Source organism: Budorcas taxicolor, chromosome 10 (genome assembly GCF_023091745.1).
Source record: "Budorcas taxicolor isolate Tak-1 chromosome 10, Takin1.1, whole genome shotgun sequence".
Lineage (NCBI taxonomy): Eukaryota > Metazoa > Chordata > Mammalia > Artiodactyla > Bovidae > Budorcas > Budorcas taxicolor.
This window is the reverse complement of record NC_068919.1, coordinates 4,601,250-4,619,100: the sequence shown is the minus strand read 5'-3', so window position 1 is coordinate 4,619,100 and position 17,851 is coordinate 4,601,250. Positions and strand designations below refer to the sequence as shown.

General features: G+C 42.2%; 1 protein-coding gene across 1 annotated transcript; it reads left to right on the top strand.

The window, feature by feature from the left end:
- Nucleotides 1-2,969: 2,969 nt before the first annotated feature.
- Nucleotides 2,970-3,605, top strand: LOC128054635 (spindle and kinetochore-associated protein 1-like). The gene has a single exon (XM_052647280.1). It carries the CDS (start codon nt 2,970-2,972, stop codon nt 3,603-3,605), a length of 636 nt encoding a protein of 211 aa, XP_052503240.1.
- The last annotated feature ends 14,246 nt before the right edge of the window (nt 3,606-17,851 follow it).

Below are 17,851 nucleotides of genomic sequence, written 5' to 3'. Positions count from 1 at the left end.
GCTGGCACCGAGGTCTCAGACTTCCGGCCTCCAAAATGGTGAGAAATACATTTCTGTTGTTTGTGAACAAAAACAAGGATGCACCTCCAGTTAGACAAGGTGCGTTTATTCCTCGGTGCAGAGAGGGAGGACACCCATCATGGGGAATGGTGGAGCACCTCAGTGAATGGGTGTTGGGATAGCGCTGCAGGATGGGGACTTGGGGTAAGTAATTTGGAGACTCTAAAGAGATGGGGGTTTGTACCAGATCAGATGATGTAAGAAAGCAAGACCAATTCTATGACTGGGCATCAACGAATCTCATCTATAGAGAGGGGAGAGTAGACTGAGGATAGAGTTATCACTGGCTAATAAGTAGCAATCAATCATCTTGGCCAAGCAAGGAGATGCTTGGCATTTTCAGGTAAAACAGTGCCTTTATTTCTGCTTGTGCTTAGACAAAATTATGTAGGGACCTTATTTGCTCTCATTTTATTATGATCTCGGCGTAACCTTGCTTGAGGTTGATGTTCTGTGAGAGAGATTAATATCAAATAGAATGACATGGCCTCGCTGTGAGTATAAGGCAAACTTTTGGATGTGAGGGACTGTCATTTTTGTTTTTATCTCAATGCAAAATGCAGTGATATTAGATGCACATGTGCTTCTCTAGATGTAATGCTGTATTTTGAAATCCAGAATTAAAATCAGTATGGGGATGGTGTGTGTGTATGCTCAGCTGTGTCCGACTCTTTGCAGCCACGTGGACTATAGCCCTCCAGGCTCCTCTGCCTATGGAATTTGCCAGGCAAGAATACTGGAGTGGGTTACCATTTCCTTCTCCAGGGGATCTTCCCGACCCAGGGATCAAACCCAGGTCTCCTGCATCTCCTGCACTGGAGAATTCTTCACCACTGAGCCACCTGGACGCTTCCACCTGGGATGGTACTTTAATGTAAAGGGAACAAGAGCAAAATCCTGTTGTTTCTATTAATGGTCCATGTTGGGAAGATTCTGTAATTCTTTTTGGATGATGTAAGGAAGTTAGAGTAGGAGACCCCCACAATAGCAGGAAAATAGTTCCTCAGAAAGGGTGTAGTCTCCAGTTAGCCACATCTTCCTTCATCCTTGGACAAAAGATAAAGGAGGAATACTCTACTTTATGTTTTGTTCATTCACGATTATTTTTTTGACAATCAAATCCCAGCTATCATTCTAAGTTGTTGGGTTTTTTAAAAAAATCTGGTGTTTATTTTTAAAAAGATTTTCAACTGTCCTTGGTGTCTCCCTTTCTATCTGTTCTTGTTCATATATTTAACAAGTGATTACAAAAGACCATGATAATGAGAATAACAAGCATTGTTCAGGAAATGATAAGATGAGCTGCAGTTGATGTGTTTCAGTTCTAGAAAAATTTTCATAACATGTGGCCAGTTGCAAAATAAAAATAAACCATGAAGACTTAGGGGTAGGAATAATGACAAAAGCTTCTGGATTACAAGTTGGAAAATACATTTTCACAGGAAAGAGTCAAAGAGACACTTAATGAAAGCATGTTAGTAACTGTCATTTCTGAAAGAAATAAAAATAAATAGTGCTTGGATGATAAAGGGAATAGATGTTCACTTACTGCCCCTAAATAAGCACAAAACTCTGTCACACTCCCTCTCACTCCTAATATGTGATTTTTAACTCAAGATTTTCTTACTTCATCTATGTTTCAAAAACAATTTTCTTCATTCAGAAGAACTATTGAAACACTTTTGTTTTAAAATCATTTTCATGTGAGATATCCCATCCTCAAGGGTAAGGATTACCCAAAGTCGTTCTCATTGCTTTCCATTGTTTGTGCCTGGCTACGTTAAGTTACTGATTATTTTTCCCTTCTCTTCTGTATCATATTTAACTTAGATTTATTCCCACAATAATAATTTCTAATCTATTACAAACTTGAACTAATAGGTATATATGCAGCTCAACAATAATCTGCTTTATGATATATCCAAGTTGCAAAGCAAAATGAACAGCATTTGACTGTTGCTGCCTTTCCACATGTCCTGACAGAGAGGATCTAGTGTGAGGCTAGAGGAAGCTGGTTCTTGAGGGAAGAGGAAGCTAGGCTAGGGGCCTGGTTCTGTGGCTTTCAAGATGCTTGTGGGTAAGGGTGAGGGCACTACTGCTGGTTCTCACACTTTATTGTGCATCGAAATGACCAGAGGCTGTGTTAAAACCTCAGATGCTGAGCCTTACCTCCAAGGGTTTCTGTTTCCTTAGGTCTCAGGGCTGGAGAATTTGTAATCCCAATGCATTCCCAGGTGATGCTGTTACTGCTAATTCAGGGACCACATTTTATTTTTAAAATTTATTTTATCAACGTATAGTTGATTTGCAATATTGTATTAGTTTCTCTTGCACAGCAAAGAAATTCAGATATACATATATCCATTCCTTTTCAAATTCTTGTCCCATAGAAGTTATTACAGAATACTGAATATAGTTCCCTATGCTGTACAGTAGGACCTTATTGTTAAATCCATCCTATATATAATAGTTTGCTGCTGCTGCTGCTAAGTCGCTTCAGTCGTGTCCGACTCTGTGCGACCCCATAGATGGCAGCCCACCAGGCTCCTCTGTCCCTGCGATTCTCCAGGCAAGAATACTGGAGTGGGTTGCCATTTCCTTCTCCAATGCATGAAAGTGAAAAGTGAAAGTGAAGTCGCTCAGTCTTGTCCAACTCTTAGCGACCCCATGGACTGCAGCCTACCAGTGGCGTGCGGCTGTGCACTTGCGCGGCGCCGAGTACCAGCGGGCAGTTTGAGTTTCGCTCCCGGAGCCAGGTCTCGAGACCCTACGCTTCCGACCGAGATTGGGTGCGGGAGGGGGCGGTTCTCGGCGCCTCGCGACCCCACTGAGTGGGCCCTTTGCTCCCGGACCCGCACGAGAGGCTTAAAGGATGGCCTCAGATCTGGAACAGTTATGCTCTCATATTAATGAAAAGATTGGCAATATTAAGAAAAACTCTGTCATTGAGAAATTGTGGGAAAGAACCTACCTTGAAGACCATTTTAAATAAAATAGGAGATGAGATCATTGTAGTAAATGAACTTCTAATTAAATTGGAATTGGAAGTTCAGTATCAAGAACAAACCAACAGTTCCCTCAAGGGACTCTTTGAATCTCTTGAAGAAGATTACAAAGATGTGCAGCATCTCAAAGGAAACATCCCTCCCGACTTGTCTCAAGTAACAGTTACCCAGAACTTTGTTAACAGATCAGATCTTGACCCTGAAGAACCAGTCAAAGTTGAGGAACCTGCACCCACAAAGAAGCCTCCCAAAGAACAAAGAAGTATTAAAGAAAAGCCATTTATGACTTCTGATGAGTTTAATGGCATTCCTGCGTACATGAAATCCCGCTTAACCTATTGTCACATTAATGATGTTATTAAAGAAATCAACAAGGCAGTTGTTAGTAAATATAAGATCCTACGTCAACCGAAGAAGTCTATGAGTTCTGTGGCCAGAAATCTCTATCACAGATTTATTGATGAAGAAACGAAGGAAACCAAAGGTCATTATTTTGTAGTGGAAGCTGACATAAAGGAGTTCACAAGCTTTGAAAGTTGACAAGAGGTTTCATGTGATACTGAATATTTTACGACACTGCCGGAGGCTATCAGAGGTCCAAGGGAAAGGGCTTACCCGATATGTTATAACATAACGTCCTTGTGAGCTTTTGAACCAGCTGACAGGGTTTAGAGGCTGTTCCTAGAGTGTCCTTACATGCAATTTTTTAATACATAATTTTTTTAGCGTTTTCATTCTTTTTTTGTTTCTTCTAAAAATAAAGCATGTATATTTAAAAATCTGCTACCTTACAGTAAGTCCTTCATCACCTACCACGTGAGCCTCTGTTGTAGGCGTACAGTGGAACTAAGAAATGCTCCTATTTAGTTTTCGTGTTCAGTGACAGTGCCGCCAGTCCCAGTGAGAGGGATGCAGAGAAAAGCCAAAGTTCAAGAGGAGAAGACCAAGGAAGGCCAGGCTCTCTGGAATTAGAGGCCATTAGTGTCTCTATTCCATCCTATAGACTGATGATATTTCAGGCTGTAGTCAGAAGTTGGATATGACGGTAGCACATTGATGCCTGGGTCGGGAAGATCCCCTGGAGAAGGGAAAGGCTGCCCACTCCAGTATCCTGGCCTGGAGAACTCCATGGACTGTGTCGTCGATGGAGTCGCAAAGACTCGGACACGACTGAGCAACTTTCACTTCACTAATCCCAAACAAACTCCCAATTTATCACTCCCTTATCCTCTGGCAACCCCAAATTTATTCTCTATGTCTGTGAGTCTCTTTCTGTTTCACAGATAAGTTAATTTGTGTCATATTTTGACTTCCACATATAAGTGATATCATATAGCACTTGTCCTTCTCTTTCTGACTTCACTTAGTACAGTCATCTCCAGGTCCATCCATGTTCCTGCGAATGGCATTATTTCATTCTTCTTTATGACTGAGTAGTATTCCATTGTGTATATATACATATATATATATATATATATACCACATCTTCTTTATTCATCTGTTGATGGATGTTTGTTTCCATGGCTTGGTTATTGTAAATAGTGCTTCTATGAACATGGGGTGCATGTATGTTTTTAAATTGCAGTTTTGTCTGGATATATGCCCAGGAGTGGGATTGCTGGATCATATGGCAATTCTATTTTTAGTTGTTTGAGGAACCTCCATACTGTTTTCCATAGTGGCTGCACCAATTTACTTTCCCACCAACAGTGTAGGAGGAAAGAACCACATTTTAAAAACCTTTACCCTTGTTGATAAATGTCTGTTGATCCCCCAGCTATGTGGGTTACAGGTTCCTCCTTTCCCGTATAACTTCTTACCATGCTGAGATAAGTTGGGGGTAGCCTAATCTCATGTCTTCTCTGCTAGTTTGTTATCTGGACCTCTGGTCTAGAGCCTGAAGCTTGGTGTCTTCTTAGGCTGGGTCCTAGTTTTTCAGGCTCTTTGCTCATGTCCCTGAGCCTTCATTTCTCTAATATCTTCGACTGGATGCTGAATCACTGAAATATCTTCTCTTGGCCTAACCTCTAGCCTGTCTCCCATACCCATGTGACTTACAGTGCCTGTCAACCCTTCTGTCTGTCTCCATCAATCATTCTTGGCCTTCATGTAAATGGCAACACACTCCAATATTCTTGCCTGGAAAATTCCATGGATAGGGAAGCCTGGCTGGCTACAGTCCATGGGCGGCAAAGAGTCAGACACAACTGAGCATGTGCGCACATGTTCTGTTATCATCTAAGTCTCTTGTGAAACTTCCCACCTACAGAATTCTGATTTCATTCAGTTCCATTACCAGGATAAATATAATGAATTAGAGTTCCTTGGGAACTCAAAGGACACAGAAACGTGATCTGATTGAGTCTGAAAGATGCAATATGTGGTTGTTAGTTGTCGTCAGAACTAATAAGACAATGAGGAATTCAGTTCAGTTCAGTCGCTCAGTCGTGTCCTACTCTTTGTGACCCCATGAATTGCAGCACGCCAGGCCTCCTTGTCCATCACCAACTCCCGGAGTCCACCCAAACCCATGGGAATCGAGTCAGTGATGCCATCCAACCATCTCATCCTGGGTCGTCCCCTTTTCCTCCTGCCCTCACTCTTTCCCAGCATCAGGGCCTTTTCCAATAGGTCAGCTCTTCGCATCAGGTTGCCAATTCAGCTTCAACATCAGTCCTTCCAATGAACACCCAGGACTAATATCCTTTAGGATGGACTGGTTGGATCTCCTTGCAGTCCAAGGAACTCTCAAGAGTCTTCTCCAACACCACACTTCAAAAGCATCAATTCTTCGGTGCTCAGCTTTCTTCACAGTCCCACTCTCACATCCATACATGACCACTGGAAAAACCATAGCCTTGACTAGACAGACCTTTGTTGGCAAAGTAATGTCTCTGCCCTTTAATATGCTGTCTAGGTTGGTCATATTTTTCCTTCCAAGGAGTAAGCGTGTTTTAATTTCATGGCTGCAGTTACCATCTGCAGTGATTTTGGAGCCCAGAAAAATAAAGTCAGCCACTGTTTCCACTGTTTCCCCATCTATCTGCCATGAAGTGATGGGACCAGATACCATGATCTTCGTCTTCTGAATGAGAAATTAATATGAATAATAATTGACTTCAGTTACAGAAAGGGATATTTAACATTGTACATGGTCAACACATACTTAGAAACTGTATTAGTTTTCTCATGCTCTGTGATCAGTTCAGTTCAGTCACTCTGTCCGACTCTTTGTGACCCCATGGACTGCAGCAGCCAGGCTTCCCTGTCCATCACCAACTCCCAGAGCCTACTCAAACTCATGTCCATCGAGTCAGTGATGCCATCCAACCATCTCATCCTCTGTCGTCCCCTTCTCCTCCTCCCTTCAATCTTTCCCAGCATCAGGGTCTTTTCTAATGAGTCAGCTCTTCACATCAGGTGGCCAAAGTATTGTAGCTTCAGCATCAGTTCTTCCAATGAATATTCAGGACTGATTTCCTTTAGGATGGACTGGTTGGATCTCCTTGCAGTCCAAGGGACTCTCAAGAGTCTTCTCCAACTGCTCTGTGATAAATCACCATAAACTTGGTGTCTTCAAGTAACACCCATTTATTAGCTCACAGTTTTGTCTGTCAGAAGTCTGGAAAACAGAGCTGGTCCACTCTTGGGGATCACACAGGGTTGAAATCAAAATGTCGACTGGTGGCATGCTCTTACGGAGGCCTGACGAAGGAAGAACCTGCTTCCAAGCTCATTTGTGTTATTAGCAGAAAGCAGTTCCTTCTGGTTATAGGACAGAGGTCGGACAGAGGTCTTCCTTTTCTTGCTGACTGTCAGCCAGGGACCACTCTCTGCTTGTACACAGCTCATGTAATTCCTTGATTAGGCCCAGCTGAACAATCTCCATTTTGACATTTAACATAATCATAGGGATATAATCACATTCTTAGTTTCCACCAGCACTTAAAGGGGCAGATGATTTGATTATACAAGATTGAAAGACACTGGGGTAGAATTCTGACTACTGCCGTCTACCCTCTCCCCAACAACAATCCACATCTGTTTCACACGCAAAATACCTATACCTGCTCCAAAGTTTCCCAAGGGTCCTATGCCTTTTCAGTAAACTCAAAAGTCCAAAAAAAAAAAAAAAATCATCTAAGTCAGGTTCTGATGAAGCTCCTAGGGCACACTCCCTCTCTAATTGTGGCCCTGTGGGACTATAGAGACAAGTAGTTTGCCCCCACACTCTCAAGATACAATGGTGGGACAGGCACAAGATAACAGTTCAGGCATTCCAGCTCAAATGGGGTGAAAATGGAAAACACAAAGGAGTTATCAGTCCAAAGCAGTTTTGACATCCAGCTCTGCTAACTCACTGAGGCTTGAAAGCCAGAGAATAATTCTCCTTGACTTTTTGTTTTACTCTCTTGGCTCTTGGTTCCGCCCTCTGAGTAAGGGTTACTAGGGGTCATTCTTAGACTAATGTTACTGTAGGAATGATTTGATTTTTGGTGCAGACTGCATTTCAGATATCTTGAGGAATTCATGGCAGATACATGGGAATGCACGATATTTATATTAGTAAGCATAATTCAAACATTTATAAAGCTAACAAAATGGCACCCCAGTTTTTAAGCACAATGATATTAACCACCTATGTTAGTCATTCCCCAAGCCATGAGCTCAGAAGATGATGACTTCTAGGAGTAAAGAGCATCCATTAGGAATAGTCATCTGATAGATGACTATCTCAGTGAAGAAACAGAAGGAAATCAAAGAACTGAGAAAACAAGTTTACAGTAAGGCTTTAAATAAAGCCTACTAGCATGTCCTTAAGCCAGCTTTTCTCTAACATAGTCAAATGTCATCAGGAAGAAAAAAACAACCAAAGGTCATGTATTTGGGTACTTGTTAACATCAAAAGAGACACCTAAGACCTAATCAAGGACCAGTGTCCAATACATGGACGACTCTTTGAAGTTATTTTGGCAGTGACTTCTAAAGCATACAACCTTGGAGACCTCTTCTATATGAGGCTGTCCTGAATGTGACCCTTAGACAAAGCCACAAGAAGGCTGCTACAGACAAAAGAGAGGGAAGATCTTTAGTCTAATGATTTGCAGCAGACGGGAAAGTCGAGGGCAAAGTTACAGTGATAATGTAGACATTTCACACTTCACATATTAAACAGTGGCCCAGGCCCACTGTGAGCACAAGATGTTCTTTGAGGTATTTTTCAATTTGCAGTTGTGGATTTGTGCTAATATAGTCATCATTTCTTGTTCAGTCTTTCCTGTGAACAAGGGCAAGTATTACAGTGGGTTGTTGTTAAAATTACTACAGTGATAGGGTCGTGTGAAAATTCAGTTTGCAGTGGGAGAATGAGACACAGTCAGCCAAACACAGATAGAACAAGAACTCTGGGTTCTGGCCTTGTTCCACATCCTAATGGACACCATTTATGGCATGCCCTCTGTGTGTAAAACGCTGTTATGTGTTTTACAAATGTTATCACATTTAGCTCTCAGAGCAATCCTTAGGCAGTAGGAACTTTGATTCAGTTTCATATCTGTAGACACTGGGGCTCTGAGAGAGGCTGCCATTTGCCCAAGGACACACAGTTGGTAGGCGTTGGCTGCCTCTCGAGCACTCTGCGTAGTTTCCTCATAGCTTGCCCGTCATGTTGAAATTACCTGTTCGAGTGTTGCCCACACCAGACTATAAGGTCACAACAAGAGGGATTCTGTCTTATTTGGAACCTAGTGCAGGCAACATGTGTGTGTTGAACTGAACTGTCAGCCCCTAAAGCCCATGCTCTTATCATCTGTCAGGATGTGCTAACTTCCTAACATGATAAAAATGTGGCAGAGAGATAACCAGGGCTTGGAGACAAGGAGGCTGCAGAGTTCTGGGGTTAGAAGACCTTCTAGAAGACCTACATCTGTCTCTTCAGGAAAATTCATTCTTGAAGTCTTCATTCATGCAAATTCTTGTTGATGAAAAACTATCTCCATGAACAATACATAGAGAACGGTTGTAGAAATTCTATCTTCCTCTAATTTCCTCCCTGACCCAGAGCACACGGAAAACAATAGAAAGTGGACAAGCTATTTTTTACATTTTTCCTACGTTCCTGTCAATGCTGCTCAAGAGAGCTTTGCTAAATGGGTAACAAGGCACAGAATAGATCAAGTATCTCTACCACGTGTCTGCCATCTGGACCCTGGGGCTATAGCCACTCCTAGGCCTTTTTACCTTGAGAGTGAAGTGACCTGGGCACAAAAATGTTCTGGATATACACTGACCACTGTCTGAGGCTTGACGTCCAGGCCATAAGCTAGTATGGATGCCCGTGGAAGCTTATAACAGGGGCCGTGTTTCAGAGAGTGGAATTTCCTGGGTGTGGTGGTATTTACTCAAAGAAGCCAGAAACAGCAAAATGAAAGGGGTCAGCGCAAACCATAATTCATATGAGCCATCCACTTGTGTTCCAGTGAGACACGGTCACATGTCAGGTCTGAAGGCAAATCTATCTGCAAGTGGACAGTAAGTCCAGTTCTGGGGCCAGGCCTGAAAAGGCAGGTGGGAAGCAATTAAGGGACACAAACCATGAGCAGGATCCAGGTGGAGGCCTGTTCTCATGGGTGTTTCTGCAGTGGTAGAGGGACAGGCCTGCTAGCTAAAGGCTGTGGGGCAGGTCCAGAGAGGCAGAGTCCTTGAAGGAACCAACTCTGTGTAGAAACTCAGCCCCAGGACCCAGAGACCCGGATGCGCTGCGCAAGTGGCAACTTGAAAAGGAGACATGCATTACTGAGAATGTACCTGGGGGAGGCATGTATTGAGCTGGCCAAAAAGTTCACTGGAGTTTTTCCATAAGATTGATTTTTTTTAAAGTCTTTTTTGACTTTGTTACAACATTGCTTCTATTTTTTTTTAATTGGAGGATAATTGCTTTACAACGTTGTGTTGGTTTCTGCCGTACAACATGAATCAGCCATAGGTCTGCCTATGTCCCTCCCTCTGGAACCCCCTTGCCACCCTCGTTCCCATCACACCCCTCTCAGTGGTCACAGAGCGTGGGTTGAGCTCCCTGTTATGCAGCAGCTCCCCACTAGCTGGTTTGCTCACGGTAATGTATGCATTTCAGCACTACTCTCTGCTTTCTTCTGCACCCTCTCCTCCCCTGGTTGTGTCCACAAAGAGGTTGTGTCCTCTTTGTCTGCGTCTCTGTTCTTACCCTGCAAATAGGTTAATCAGTACCATTTTTCTAGCTTCTCTGTATGTGTGTTAACGTTCGATAGTAATGTATAATATGTTTTTCTCTTTCTGACTTACTTAACTCTATCACAGGCTCTAGTTTCATCCACCTCACTGGAAGTGACTGCTTCTATTTTTTTATGTTTTGGTTTTTTTGGCCCCGAGACATGTGGGATCTTATTTCCTTGACCAGGGACGGAACACACACTCCCTGCATTGGAAGCCAAAGTCTTAACCACTAGACCACCAGGGAAGTTCCGGGTGTTTCCATAATATCTTAACAAATGAACATTTTGGCTAACCCAGTAGCATCATGATTCAGAACTTGAGTTCTGGAGTCAGATTATCTGGATAGCAAATCCACCTGCCACAACTGATCATGTGATTTTTCTTGAGTTATTCAACCTCCCAATCCCTCTGTTTCTCCACCTGTAAAATAGTACTCACAGTGTTCATTATAAAAAAAAAAATAAAGCAATCCTAAAGCCTTTTTGCCCAACCCCTTGCACAGTGAAGGACTAAATACATGCTTATGTATTGTCTACACTACATGTATAGCTATCAGGGAAGTTTTTATTGTGTATTGTCAGTAGCAGCAAGTTTCAGTACTGATTAGCAACAAAAAATATCCCATGGACAGAGGATCTTAGTGGGCTACAGCCCATAGGGTTGCAGAGTTGGACACAAATGAGCAACTGAGCACACACCACACATGTGCGTGCGCGCGCACACACACACACACACACGCACAATTAGCAACAAAGGAAACTTACAAATCAGAAGAAATTTAGGAACAAATTAGAAACCCATGGTCAGCCCTGGAGCCCCTAGTGCTCTCTCAATGGCCATGCTTTGGATTCAATGCTCTGGGTGCCTTCCCCAGGTCAGAGGCTCCTGAGTCGTGAAGGGGGGCTTGAGAGAAGGCAGCTTTGAAGTAATAGTCTGGAACTGATGCAGGATGTGAAAACACCAAAGGAGTGGAGGCTGTGAAAGTAAACTTCATCTCCTGGGCCCTGTGAGAGCCTATGGGTGTTCAGGGTGCGGCAGGCAGGAGCCTAGAAGTGGAGCCGGGGCTCTGTCCCCAGGGCTGGGAGAGAGGGCAGGAGCCCCCGACCCAGGCTGTGGGGCGGTAGGGGACCTAGATGGACTGCTGCTTAGAAGCCATCCGATTCCTCCCTCTTCAATAAAGTATGGCTCCTAAGACTTGAGTGGGGTGTCATATGCTTGTACCTGATAAGAACCTGGCCTGTCTGATATCAGTATGGGTGGTGACAGGGTTCTTCACTTAAGGTGGGACTCATCAGGTTAATTCTTCAGTAAGCCATTCTTGAGACATTGCTGGGGAGACATCAGCCATAAAGATGTATGCTCGGGCCTGAGCTAAAGAATTCTATAGTGGTTTTAGGTTTTCTGCCCACTGAGCCCTACTGAGAAGACACCGATGTGATTAGAGGAAGCATGGCTGGGACCCACACTTGTGATGTCATCTCTTTAGAAAGCTGGAAGACAAGGACTTTAAGACCATGATTCTCAAGCTTTGTGAGCATAAGAATGGTTTCTAAGCTGTGTTTACAATGCAGACTCTTGTGCTTCACTTTAACTCTTAGTGAATCTGAATTTCTGAGTGTGTGGCCCAGGAAGCCTCATTTTAAACAACTTTCCTTGGTGATTCTTATTCCTGAGGTTTGTGGGTCTAAGAAACAACGATGTAGAGGCTCATTCTACTACAGCAAGTGGAGACGGATTTTCCATTTTATGAAGACTGGATGAAATCTGGCCCGATTCTGTTCCTCTGAAGTGAAGCGAAGTCGCTCAGTCGTGTCTGACTCTGTGCGACCCCATGGACTGTAGCCTACCAGGCTCCTCTGTCCATGGGATTCTCCAGGCAATAGTACTGGAGTGGATTGCCATTCCCTTCTCCAGGGGATCTTCCCGACCCGGGGATGGAACCCGGGTCTCCCGCATTATAGACAGGAGCTTTACCGGCTGAGCTATGATGGCTTAGATGTGGGTGTAAGGAGTTTGGAGGAGGTGTGGTCATCGGACTCGGCCATAACTGATAAAGATGAGATAAAATGGATAGATGTTGATGTTAAAATTTCTGGACTCATCAGGCCAACTTGGAATGAGGTCAAGGAATTACTGGTGAGGTGGAGCTACTTCTGGTTAAATGAATAGACATCCACACAGGCATGGGCAGCCAGTCAGGGGAATGGACTCAGGAAGGACTCAGACTGAAGCTGCAGCCAAGGCCATCAACACATGGGGCTCTTTCCCAGCAGCTCTTAATGTGCTGATAGGAGTGTGCAGCTGACATGGGCCTCCTATCTGGGATGACTCTGGCTTCCTTCATCTGTCCGACACCTGGGAGTCTCTTTAAGCTATTAAAAACAAAACAAAACAAAAAACACCCCAAATCCTCAGAACGGATTCCCAGCTCTGAGTTATCAACTGCATCTCATCTTTTCAAGAAACTTGAGCTTCTATGCCAGAACTGCTAAACAATACTCAGGTGGGATGGGTTGGGATGTGAGTGGGGAGGCTACCAGGGGCTGGAAGCTGAATCTTAAGAATCTTTGGAATCTTTCTCATCCGTTGCTCCTGGAAAGTTAGAGCCCTGACAACTTCAGGAAGCGAAATGACAAAGAAACAGACACTTTTACAACAACACAAGATTTCTAGCTTGTGATAATGCGACCCAGAGAAAACTGTCAGACTATGGTGACCTGGTTGCTGCCTCCTCTTCTCACACTGTTCAAGGAAGTAAAAAGAGGCTCGACTGAAACACACTATGGGGTGGTGGTGGGGGGTCTGGAAATTTCTCAGCTAAAAGAATTCTGCCCTGCACACTTCTACAATTTTAAGATTCATTTGAGCTTACAAGTTTTCTTTTTAAAATGCTAGTACTCCAAGGATGTCTTCTTGCTTGAAGTAGGTTACTTTCACCAGGCTGCACATCTCCTAAAACCTCTAGGACAACTGCACTGAGAGAAAGTAAATTCTAGTTGAGCTGCAGAAACAGGAAATCATGGATTATAATGCACTTCAAGGTGGGGAGTGGAGACTTTGTACATTCAGAAGGTCGCCTAGTTTTCTACTCTCTACCTGGGCAGGAAGTGGGAAGAAAGAAAGAAAGGGCCATCTCGTGTGTTTTCAGCTCCTTGTTTCTCAGTGGGGTTTCTGGTCTTCCCCATTGCCTTTCGACTGGGCTTCCTCCCACTAATCCTTGAAGATCCTGTTTAACCATCACCTCCTTTCAGATTTGCCCAAGGGGAATTAGTGGCTCTGTCCTTTGCGCTCTCACAGTTGTATATATATCTTTCACTCTGGTCTGTTTATTGCCACATTTCTCCCACCATAAATTCCTTGAAAGCAGGGATCACACTTATTAGCATCTAACACACTAAACAATAAGATTCAGTAACAAATGACATGATGAATGAACTTACCACAGAATACTCTGGTAAAACAAATTACCAGTGTTAACAGATTTATTTTATAAGACAGGCATTTCTAAATAGTTTGGGGAGCTTATACATTACTGTACTATTCTTGTGTAACTTTTATATTCACTTAAGTAGGTTCCTTTCATACTTTTCTGAATTAAGCTGATGTTCAGTTAGTTACTAAAAATAAGAAGTATTTTGTCATTCATTCTATCTTTCCCTAAATTAGACCAAGTTAACAAAGTTTACCAAAACTGTGCAAGCTGACTCTTTCACTGAGGCTTCTGGTTTAAGCAGAGAGCAGCAAGAATTAAATATTTGAAAAATCTTCAAAGGAAAACTTTGGAAGGAATACTTCACTAATTATAGGAGATTATATGGACCCCCTCCCACAAAATCACAAGGTGTCTAGGCAAATTTGGGAAATTTTGATGTACTATTTTACACATACCAAGCTAGCAAGAACTTTAAGAATTTAGCACACTCTCCTGCCACTAATATAGCATATTGGCCTGACTCTTTGGGAAAATGATACAATATGTATGAGAAGCCAGAAAGATGTTCCATAATCCAACTCCTGGAAATTTATCCCAAAGCGATATATGAAAAGAAGAACACAGCTTAGACAACTTGAGCATGTTGTTCTAGTAGTAAGAACACCCCTTCTCTTTTAGTCCAGTTCCTTTCCGTCACCCTTTCAGGATGGGGTGGTGTCCCCTCTGGGCTTACAGTGTCTTGGGGGCTTTGCAAGGAGTTGCCCTCAGAGGCACTTGTAATATCTTGGGTCTCAGGCAAGACCAGTGAGTCCGAGCTGTGGATGCAAGGACACAAGGCTTCCCCTCAGAGACAAACTGGGTGTTTGACTCTGCTTCTCCCAGTGCTTCCTCTTTTGTCTGTCATCTCCTGGGTACTTACCAGAATGGGTTTACTCAGATGCTCCATCTGGTCCTTTCCCTCCTACCTCTCTAGTTCTCACCTGTACCACCTGCAGGCTCCTTGACCACGAGTCCATGGTTCTCCTTGTTAAATCTCTAAAAGCATTCTGCAGTATTCAGGAAGACAGTAATTGCTGATTAAACCAGAATCCAAAACCTTAGTGACCAAAGCAATCCAAATCAAACCAAGCAAACCAAACAAAGCAGTTTTTCTTTCCAGTCATAGAAGGTGCCCTAGGAGATAGGTGTTTAGGACACAACGTAAGATCTTTCCACAAAAAAGAAAAAGGAATTTTAGTTATCTCTATTTAAGAAAACAAAGTTTGGAAGAACAAATACAGCCAGAATCTTTAGAGAGGGAGACAACCTCCAATAGGAGGTTGATGAGTAAATCAGATGTTTTTGTTCACACATATGAAATATTATTTAGGTGCTTCCCTGGTGGCTCAGAGATTAAAGCGTCTGCCTCCAATGCAGGAGACCTGGGTTCGATCCCTGGGTTGGGAAGATCCCCTGGAGAAGGAAATGGTAACCTACTCCAGTAATCATGCCTGGAGAATCCCATGGACGGAGGAGTCTGGTGGGCTACAGTTCACGGGGTCACAAAGAGTCGGACACGACTGAGCGACTTCACCACCACCACATATTTCTAGGTTAACATTTAAATTTTTTTGTCTTATGTTTAAGCAGTTCCAAAGGATGAAATTTCCTGCATATTATAAAAATGACATTTTAAAGTACAACTTTTTTTCATTTTTCCTATATGGAGGAAATTGCGGGCTTCCCTGGTGGCTCACTGGTAAAGAATCCGCCCACTGATGCAGGCCTCATGGTTCGATCTCTATGTCAGGAAGATCCCCTGGATTTCGGCAACCTACTCCTGTATTCTTCCCTGGAAAGTCCCATGGACAGAGGACCCTGGCAGGCTACAGTCCACAGGGTTGAAAACAAGTAGACACAACTTAGTGAATAAACAACACAGCAAGTAACTCTTTCAAATGAATCCAATGAAATCTAGTATCATAGCAATTATGCCTGTTATCAGCCATTTACAAAATATATGAACAAACTCTTCTTTACCTTCAATACATTTTATGTAATTTATTTTTCTTTTCACACTTATAACACCATTCCACATCCCCATCCCTCAAGAGTTTATCCTAATTTAATGTATTTTTGTTTGTACTTTATTGATCATCCTATTACATTTCTCTGCATTGAAAATATATTTTAATTTTAAATTTCCACTTTCTTCTACATTGAGAATTATTATATTTACTAGTAATGATGAGGTATTCCAACAATACAAAATATAAATGTTTATGATTACAAAACATGTAACTTTTTACAATTAGTACACACAACTGTTGTTAAATACTGCATCTCACAAGAATGAGATAGAATTTAGCATCAAATGTTTTTCTCAATTTTTAATTTTTACAAATCCTAAGAAAATGTTTTTACATTAATATATGCAGTTGTGAGAAGTGTTGATATGTTGTCATATCAATGTCACTTAATTCTTTGAACTACTTCTAATTTATAAACTCGCTTAGTGATCTTAAGGTCATACTTTGCTGTAAGCAATTACTTGCTGTGCCAATCAATCACCTGGCTTGCAGAAGAATTTGTTATTCAGTCATTAGAAGTATACTCTTAGTACAGTCCAGTATTTTAAACTGATTAAGAACTGACAGAGGTTGCCTGAGGTTTTTATATTTTGGAACAATGCACCATTTTAAGATTCTAAGTGAGTGAAAGTTGTGTCCTTTCTTTTTGACATTTGGGAAATAAAGGGCTATTTTGAAAGAGCTGGGAAATGAAACAGGGAGACACCTTACTACATTCCTTTACCAGCAGATCCATTTTAGGAAATCCTATAGATGCAAGTTGAAGATTTCAGAATCCGGCGGCCTTAAAACTAAGTGTACACCTGTCTTGAACATCTCCTGGGGGATGCACATGTGAGATTGAAGACCACTGATGTCAATTTTTACATTACCTTATTGAATTTGATAAGAAAGATAGGTCAGCTCAGATTAGGCCTTGACTGGGAAACTGTACTCTGGTGTTTACTCTTTGGGAGTATATAACTGTGGCCTGTAACACTAGGACAAAATAGCCAATCCCTCTTAGTTTGAATTTTTTATTGATAGCTGCTCTCATCCTTTCTACTCTGTCCTTCTCTATTTTTTTCTCGGTGGTAATAATTTTTAACTGCAATTGTTGGGTAGTGATGTTGAGTTTACATACTGACTGCCTGAGGCAAATGTAAAGCCCCACTTAAAAATGATTATTAAGATCATAAAAAACTATTAATCTTTAGAGTGTATTAAAAGGGAAAAAGCAAAGTTTGTAGTTGTATGAAAATTACTATTTCAGTTCTACGAAGCTACATAAACTTCTGAATAATGTCAATGTGCAAAAATGAAGTTGTGATTTTTTTTAAATAAAATGTCTTTAATATTGCATTACTTTTAAGGTGATAATGCTGGTAACATGTATGATAACTGAGGGGTCAGATAATTTAATACTCTTTTTCTCAGTGGTACCAAGAAATTGTGAGTTTAAGTTCTCCAGGAGATTGAAGACTATTGTTTTTCAAAACTATTTTCTCATGATTCATTATGGATGTTATTCTCCAAACATATTTAAACTCCTCAACCGAGTTTAATACATCCCACGTGTTAACGTAACGAATTCCACAAGTTTACTTCCTGTTGTACGAAGTAGTAATTCTTTTCTTTCACATTAACTTTTTAGCCTCCTCTCATTTCCTGGTTTTATTGCTTAGTCAAGAACTCGACCATGTTGACTTACACTGGTCTCAAGTTTTATCACTCTTTGGATCTTCATAGTTAAGAGTTCGTATTTTTAAAAAATAAAGTTTGACACCCGCTAAAAGGAATCTTTTTCTCGTTTGTATCCTGCGTTGTTTGGCTTTTTCGAACCCTCCCAACGAGCTCGGTATATTCCAGGGCCCACCAAAGGAACAAGCCGCAGAAGAGGCTAGTTTGAGACAGTTTATGTCTGTGAAAAGAGAGTATAAGCGGCTGCCACCACTCCGGAGGTTGTGGCCGTGGGATCCAGGCCCCCGAAACTAGCACCCAGAAAGGCGGGGCGCGGAGAAGCCCGCGAGATCTCGGCGGCTGATCCGCCAACC

What these genes read in the sequence shown, in the direction of transcription:
- LOC128054635 (XM_052647280.1), top strand. Translation starts at nt 2,970, where the DNA reads ATGAAAAGATTGGCAATATTAAGAAAAACTCTGTCATTGAGAAATTGT.